The sequence below is a fragment of the Papaver somniferum genome, chromosome 2 (assembly GCF_003573695.1).
Source record: "Papaver somniferum cultivar HN1 chromosome 2, ASM357369v1, whole genome shotgun sequence".
Lineage (NCBI taxonomy): Eukaryota > Viridiplantae > Streptophyta > Magnoliopsida > Ranunculales > Papaveraceae > Papaver > Papaver somniferum.
Window position 1 is genome coordinate 157,988,533 of NC_039359.1, and position 8,145 is coordinate 157,996,677.

The 8,145-nt window shown below is 37.0% G+C and overlaps 2 protein-coding genes across 2 annotated transcripts; both read left to right on the forward strand.

Annotated features, from left to right (window-relative positions):
• Positions 1-1,126: 1,126 nt before the first annotated feature.
• LOC113349549 (BTB/POZ domain and ankyrin repeat-containing protein NPR1-like) lies at positions 1,127-4,350 on the forward strand. The gene is made up of 4 exons (XM_026593521.1): positions 1,127-1,792; positions 1,932-2,682; positions 3,077-3,277; positions 3,937-4,350. The coding sequence occupies exons 1-4, from the start codon at positions 1,235-1,237 to the stop codon at positions 4,212-4,214; spliced, it is 1,788 nt and encodes a 595-aa protein (XP_026449306.1). The 5' UTR covers positions 1,127-1,234; the 3' UTR covers positions 4,215-4,350.
• A 1,142-nt stretch (positions 4,351-5,492) lies between these two features.
• Positions 5,493-6,836, forward strand: LOC113349550 (BTB/POZ domain and ankyrin repeat-containing protein NPR1-like). The gene is made up of 3 exons (XM_026593522.1): positions 5,493-5,634; positions 5,907-6,086; positions 6,422-6,836. Exons 1-3 carry the CDS (start codon positions 5,580-5,582, stop codon positions 6,601-6,603), a joined length of 417 nt encoding a protein of 138 aa, XP_026449307.1. The 5' UTR covers positions 5,493-5,579; the 3' UTR covers positions 6,604-6,836.
• The last annotated feature ends 1,309 nt before the right edge of the window (positions 6,837-8,145 follow it).

The window sequence follows — 8,145 nt, forward strand, 5'->3', positions numbered from 1 at the left end:
TCATAAACAACTAACACCTTCACAATGTCAACATCTTCTTCGCTTCCCTCCCTAAGATCAACCCCATCTCCTTCACTTTGTGACCGAAGAAAGTCTGGAACGACCATTTCTCGGCTGGCAATATTTTTGAATAGAAGTCAAACCTTGAGGCTAATGCTTTTGCTCATATATTTTCATTATCTCAATCCAGAATCTGCTTCTCTTCTAAGAGACCTATGTGGCTCAAGCTGTTGGATTTCTGCTACCTGGAATTGTATATTGGTAACGTTTCAGGATATTATGTCTCTTTTCAAGCTTGCTCCAGAAAAAGATGGGTCAATCAAGGATTATATTTCTTCTTCCTCTAAACAAAACTGGAATCTTAATGGAGATGATGTCAATGTTCTATACTCCTTCCTCTCGGTCATAGGTAATTCACCACCTATCTCTTCGGCTCAAGGCTTCTTCTTAGAGTTCTGGATTTACATTTGGAGATTCTTATAATTGGTTTCTTAAAGAAAGGATGTTGATTTAACAAACTCTAACATGCCCGGTCAGAATGATTTGGCTATGGGGTTTAGCTTCAAGAGCATTGCTACAGATGACATTTGTGTTCTATGTCAGAACAACAAGGCAAGGGATTTCCTTTTCATTTGGGACCCTCATTTTTCATTTTCTTTTTCTCTTAATTGTACATAATTTCCTTTTGATTGCTCACTGAGAGTGTATTACTCTTTGGCTGGCTTTCTTTCTTTGTAATTTCTCTTTTTCTTTTTTAATACTTATCATAGTTCAAAAAGAAAACAATAATTATAAAAGAAACACAAAGTGGACAAACGAGATTTTGTGTTGACTCTCAATTCTGCGGTGAATCCGTTAACACTTCAGGATTTGAAATTTGGTGCTGTCTATTCTGCAATGGAGAAGTTTCAAAACCGCGTTCTCTACAGTTTAGATTCCCTTAGGCCTTAGGTAGGACCTCTACAATGCTTGACCATTCTTTGTTTACCAGCTTCAGCCATTTATTACCAGCAACTGTATTTAACTAACTTTTCTACTATTTACTTTAAATAATCTCACCAACATTCACTACAACAAGAAATGTGACAAAATTTTTTTTACAGTTTTATAGTCACAATCATGGAGGACAACAGAGGTACAGAAGTCAAGAAATTTCCTCTCATTTTCTCTGTCTTCTCCCTCTTGACTTCAAAGGAGACTTCTGTAGTCGGTACTCAATTTCATCACTAAATTCATGGAGTCTCCTTTCAATGATATCTTCATACACAACTTACATGAATTTGCACCAATGAATTCAGTTTCAGTCCTTTCAGATTCAAACAGTGGTGCAACTAGTTGTATGTCAAACGAAGGAACTTTTTCACAAGAGACCGCTCCTCCTTTTGTTACAGCTTTAACGCGTTTATCCGAAAATCTCGAATCCGTATTCGAAACATCCCAATTCAGTGACGCTGTAATCGTTGCATCTGATACTCGTGAAATCCCAATCCATAGGTGTATCTTATCTGGTAGAAGTGTGTTTTTCAAGAACTTGTTTTCCAGTGTGAAAGGAAATGATGGGAAAGTTGTATTGAAAGATGTAGCTAAAGATTTCAAATTAGGATTTGATTCCTTGAATTTGGTTTTAGCTTATTTGTATAGTGGGAAAGTGAAAACTCTGCCTGTGGATGTTTGTGTCTGTGTTGATGAAGAATGTTTACATGTTGGGTGTAGACCTGTTGTTGATTTCATGGTTGAAGTGCTTTATGCCTCTTTTACATTTCAGATTTCGGAGCTCGTTACGCTTTTTCAGGTATAATCTATTCCGAGACCCTTTTCTTTTAGGTCCATTATGTTCCAATTCTATTGATTTTGTTTTCTTGATTGTATATTGCATCTTTGGGAGTAATTTTGATGTAACTAGACTTTTAATTCGACTTACTCCGTTGCAGCGGCGCCTGCTAGACATTATTAAGAAGGTGGGAGTAGATGATATACTAGTGATTTTGTCAGTTGCGAATTTGTGTGGAAGAGCATGTGAAAAATTAGCTATGGCATGTATTGAAATTGTTGTTCCGTCTGATGTTGATCTTGTAACTCTGGAGAAAGCATTGCCCCCTTGTGCTGTTAAGCAAATAATGGATAAGCGTATTTTAGGTAGTGGTTCACCTGACAGTAAAACCAATGATTTTCCGGATAAGCATGCCAGGACAATGTTTAAAGCCTTGGATTCGGATGATGTTGAATTGGTTGGGTTGTTACTCAAAGGAGGAAAGACAAGTCTAGATGAAGCAAACGCATTACATTATGCGGTAGCATATTGTGATGCAAAAATTACGAAAGAGCTTTTAGAGATGGGAATTGCTGATGTTAATCTTAGGAATCAACGGGGATACACCGTGTTACATGTAGCTGCAATGCGGAGGGAACCTGAGATTATAGCTTCTATCATTACAAAGGGTGCACGGTTAAATGATGTTGCACCACGTGGAAGAAAAGCACTTCAGATCTTGAAGAGGCTAACCAAATTGGTGGAGTACCAGCGCTGCATAGAAAAGGGAGAAAATGCACCAAAGGATCGTCTATGCATTGAAATACTGGAGCAAGCAGAAACTGAAGCACCATTAGTAGGAGATGCTTCTTATTCTCTTGCTACAGCTGGAGAGGATCACCGTCAGAAATGGTCGGATCTAGAAAATAGAGGTGAGTTCTTTTCAAGTCCAGGTTTGTAGTCCACATGTTTTCCATTTCAATGATAATTTGCACCTTTTCCTTACTTGTCTTTCTTCGGAATTAGGATCCAGAAGATATGGAAATCATTTTGAAGCATTATTGTTCCAGGCTATGTTGTGTGAGGCAATAGGCGAGGCAAGGCGCCAAACCCTTCGCCTCGCCTGGCGCCTAAAGTGACCACAAAAATTTATAAATTAAATAATGTCTCACATACTTATAAATTAAATAATGTCTCACATTTTTGCGCCTAAAGTGACCACAACATAGGTTCCAGGTGCAACCCCAAATAGCCTATCCTGCCATATCCTCTTTAAAACTTGATTTATACTTCTTCTGAATGATCTTGAACATGTTTCTCTCGCAGTTGCTATGGCACGTCTTTTATTTCCAAAGGAAGCGCAAGTTGCAATGCACATCGCAAAAGTGGATGGTACAAAGGAGTTCCCACTAACTGTCAATTGTGGATCATTGCCTGGCCATCGGATAGCACTTTCAAACTTAAACGAAGCACCTTTTATGATGGAAGATGCACATCATAAAAGAATAACAGCACTCTTGAAAACTGGTAAGTCACTTTATTCTACACTTGACTTGCACCCATCATCTTGAGGCTAGAATTGGTCCAATTATAAAATTTTAGGTGTTTGCTTTACGGATGAGGTTAGGTGGTAATTTTGTTCGAAATTAGGTCATTTTGAGACCCAATTGAAGCAAAATGACTCCAACCAAGGCTTAATTAGGGGTCAATCATGGTGAAAATTCCATTTCAGGGAATTGATACCTCAAAGCATTGATTCCTTCACAGCTTCTATTTTCATTTTGAGTACTCATTCTGGGATTGGTCAGTGTGTTGATATTTTCTTGTTTTCTTAGTGTTCATTTTGATTTCCTTTCTACATTGCATGTCTCTCTGAATGAATTTGTATCTTTCTGGAAAATTGGTCTACCCATCCTTGCTTCTGTCATTGCCATCCTTCTTGGCTATGTTGTAAAAGGCGCCCTGGGCGTACGAGGCTCCCAGGGGCGCCAAAATATACCTGTTTCTGCAGTTTTCGAATTTTTCCTTGACGCCTAGGTGCTAGGCTTGGCGCCTCGCCTAGCACCTAATGCATATGGAACTAAATTGCATCCAGGGATAGCATGTTTCTTTCCTTGCATAGTTTATTGCTTTCGTTCTTAGGTAATCCGGTTTTATTAATTACACATTATCTTTCTGTTGGACAGTGGAATTTGGGAAGCGGTTCTTTCCTCGTTGTTCTAAAGCACTCGACAAGATTGTGGATGATGAAGACCTAATCGATCTTGCATATCTTGGAAATGATATGGAAAATCCGGAGTCGCAACTAAGAAAGAGAAGGTACATAGAGATTGTAGAAGATTTAAAAATATCATTCAGGCAAGACAAAGTAGATTTGGAGAAATCCAGAGCCAATTCGCCATCTTCATCAACTAAGGGACTTTCTCAAACTAATGGCAAAGTCAAGTTTAGGAAGAGAACCTAAACAAACATAAGTTATAGTTTGTTAGTAAGAAACTCATGAAGTATTTTTGTTAGAAGCTGAAGTTTTAAGAAAGAAACTTGCTAAACTTGATTTAAGGCTTTTTAACTAATTAATATCCTTACTAATCGCATGTTAAGATACCTGCAAGCCAGAAGCCCTGGCAATTCAATCAAAGAAGGCAACCACATGAATACCATCTAGCTAGCACATATATAAGAGATGCTAAGTTGAAATAACAATTAAAATTCATCATAGTTTATAAAAGATAAAACAACTAATGGGATATGTATGATGTGTCTAATATATGAATTCTGGATATGCCGATAAGCTATTTGAGCTACGTACGTACCTCTAACCAGCTCTCTCTTGAGCTTACTTCTTCTGAACACTCAAAAGGCTTTTGGTGAATGTTTCACTCGAGGAAGCTTTCTTCTTATAAGGTTCCTGATTTCCTAAATCAGAGTTATGAATATATATCTAATGAGGTTTAATTTCTTTTTCGAAAAAAAAAAAAAAAAGAGCTGGTCATAAGTTATGGCTGATGGCTCCACGAGAAGGTGCATATTATGCATCATCTTTCTTCTTTGTGGACGTTATAATCACCCGTTTGAACCAAAAAAGAAAAAAATGTACTCTAAAACATACCACGTCCACAAACAAGTGAGGCGTTGGCCACAGTAAAAGTCATGAATGATCATGGTCAATTACAGTGTGTTCAGTAATGGGACACCCCCACTTGCTGAAAAGGAATAAATGTATACTCCCTCCGTCCCACTCCTAAGTGACCTATTTGAAATTTGCACAATTTTTAAGGCAAGCAAGGAAAATAGTATTTTTAATCATTTTTTACAATTATACCCTTATGAATAATAACTAGTGAAATTTAAAAATGGTTTATCTCTCAAAATATTCCACGGATGTTCGCAAATTTCATACAATTGAAAAGCATTTTAAAACACCTACGTAACGAATATAAACATGCCTATCAAATTATACATATTTCATATATTATTTATAATTAACTAAAAGGATAATTCCGGAATATCTCATTGTTTAGTGATATAGGTCACTTATCATTGGGACAAAATCTAAAATCAAATAGGTCACTTAGGAGTGGGAAGGAGGGAGTATTATAAAAACAAATATGTGACATGCAAGTTTGTAAAGTAAAATAATACAAGGATTTTGGTTTTATATTTGAGGGATAGTGAAAGACAGCATGGGAGAAGTTGGCTTAGGTGGTGGTAGACCCTTCAAGCTCAAATATGTTCCTTCAAAAAATATCTCCCTCTCTCTCAATTATTCAAAAAGTCAACAAAGTCTCCATAAACACACACTTGAAGCTTCATACTTGTTTTTCTAGAAATGGATGAGAACGGGGATGATCTAGGGATGAAGCTATTGTTCCTTGAAAATAGAGGTGAGTTCTTCACTTATTCTTACCGTTTACCTTGTCTGATATTTAATTTGCATAATTTCTATGAAGTAGACAAATTTCAAATTCAAATTATCATCCCAATTGTTTGTTCTTGTTAACAAAGTGAATTTTCCGAGAACATGGTGATCCTAGCGGTTTTTGAAGTCAATCTAATGGGTTGTTCTAGTTTCATAAGAGGTTGTGGTTTCAGTTTTTCTTAGACTCGCACTACACCTTGCTTGCTTTTGATCATTCCTTCATTTGTGTCTTTGCAGAAAGTCTAGCAAGATTTTTGTTCCCAAATGAAGCACAAGTTATAATGGGCATTGCAGAAGTCGATGACACTTTGAAGCTTCTCCCATTGTATGCCATGAGCTTGAACGAAACTCCATCATCTGTTTCTAAGGAGGAAGAAGTTGCTCTAATTCGTAGGATAACTACAATCTCAAAATCTGGTATTTACATTTAGTAACACCTCATTTACATACATAAGATGTAAAATTCATGATAGGTTAGCAGATGAAACTTTTTATTGCATGCAAAATAAATTCTTAAAAGCTCATGTGCCACACACAAGGCGTAAATTCCTTTGGGCTGGCTATTATAATCGTATTCTTGTACTGTATTTCTTTGATAAGGCTTAATAAAAAATCTCTAGAATCATAGGATGGCCCTGCCGCCCAGGCCTGTGAATGGCTCTGCCTCTGTCCTCAGCTGAAATAGGTATCTAGAATTATTAAGTTTGTGAAAATTTCATGTCAAACCATAGCTGGATATTTATTTCTAACAGTTGAGCTTGGAAAGCGTTATTTTCCTCGGTGCAATGAAGTACTCGACAAAATAATGAACTCGGATGAATTATTAGAACTTGCTGGTTATAACTCTAACCTCCCTGAAGAGAGAGTAGTGAAGAGGAAGAAGTTCATGGAGCTAAAAGAGATGTTCGAAATGGCATTTAACCAAGACAAATAAGACACCATTTCAACTTGGTCGTCGAGTTCCATCTAAGATTCGTGCACCACAATAATGGATAAAGAAACCTTTCATATTATGTTGTCAACAGTCATCTATGTATGTTGTGTTGTTTTTATGTAAGGAGTGACCTATACGTACGTTAAATATAGACAAGTACCCTCCTTTATACAAAAACTAGCCAATACGGGCATGAATCATTTTTGTGTAACCCTTACTTTTAAAATTAAATACAGACCTGCCCCTGAGGCGAGGGAACCTTGCTCAAAGGCAGGTAAGCGAGGTGCAAAAAGCAGGGGCAGAGCCACATTGAGAGGTGGGCGTTCCAATTTTTAGTCAGTTTTGCACCCTTAAAATGTGTAGATTGATAACTTGCCCATCCATTTCTCGAATTCTGGCTTTGCCTCCAGAGCATGTGAGGCTCAGGTATTTATTTGAAGAATCAATCAATAATAGCGATCTTAGTGATTGAGTAATAAACTAAATTGAGAAGTGATAGACACACCGAGGCCTACACCGTTATTTGTCCCGTGAGGGGAATGGATGGAAGAGATTAAAACTTCTCAACATCAAGATTAGTAATGGGCAGGATGGGACCCATTTCTGTTTCACGCAATTCCCACGGTACAAAACACGGTGTGTTCTTTTCGGTGCGTTTATATTTCTCGAACTAAATCAAGGTGAAGTCACAGTGATTAATCACAGCTAGTCTTAGACAAGACAGTACACACACGGTTTATGTCCGATAAATAAATAAATAAATGTATGAAAAAAACCACCTGCTGGACAAAGATTTGAAGAATATATGGAGTTTATTCTTAGTTGCTTGCACAAATTAAAGAGCTCGACTGTTTTTGTTCCAAGCATGTTTACGAGGAGATGGATAGAGTTCTTTTGAATCTTCGGATATCATACCCAACTCATTGGACAAAGATTTGAAGAATATATGACCAAGTAGGAAATATGCACACAAAATTCCAAATCTCCAAATAAGAAAAAGAAAAAAAAAATCATCTCTCCATCACAATTTCGCATCTTATACCTCAGCATGTGGTCGACCAAATCCACTAATCTCTGATTTGCCAACCTTAATTATTTTGTAAACTTTAAGGAAGTGTCCTCTCTACCTAAACAACAAGTGATTAACAGACTAAACTTTAAGAGTGTTGTGTTTAGAAAATCGAGACGACGAGACCACACCTTTTTTCTTGAATTTCAATAATTTTCATCTTCATATTTAATTTACTTTTTCTGTATCAAATCTTTAAGTTTTTGAAGCATTTCTAGTTCGATAGCCCAGAGAATGAGTTCAATCGACTTTCGTCGTGTTTCTACAACTAATGTCACCAGCGAGTTACATCGATCAACAAGCCTCCGGCACATACAAACGGATAGATTTGAATCCCATGGATCTATTATTTCTAAACGATACATATATGCAAAGGGGCTTTCTCTTCACTAAGCAACATGAAGAAGGAACAAACGATGAGTGTTTTAACGACAAGATTAGTCATCTTAAAACTTCTTCTTTATCACGTACCC

Bases quoted from the DNA above. Each gene is read 5' to 3' on its own strand.
- LOC113349549 (XM_026593521.1), top strand. From the start codon at position 1,235: ATGGAGTCTCCTTTCAATGATATCTTCATACACAACTTACATGAATTT. The intron at 2,683-3,076 runs GTGAGTTCTTTT...TTTCTCTCGCAG, and splicing joins GTCGGATCTAGAAAATAGAG to TTGCTATGGCACGTCTTTTA. The intron at 3,278-3,936 runs GTAAGTCACTTT...TCTGTTGGACAG, and splicing joins AACAGCACTCTTGAAAACTG to TGGAATTTGGGAAGCGGTTC.
- LOC113349550 (XM_026593522.1), top strand. From the start codon at position 5,580: ATGGATGAGAACGGGGATGATCTAGGGATGAAGCTATTGTTCCTTGAA. The intron at 5,635-5,906 runs GTGAGTTCTTCA...GTGTCTTTGCAG, and splicing joins ATTGTTCCTTGAAAATAGAG to AAAGTCTAGCAAGATTTTTG. The intron at 6,087-6,421 runs GTATTTACATTT...TATTTCTAACAG, and splicing joins AACTACAATCTCAAAATCTG to TTGAGCTTGGAAAGCGTTAT.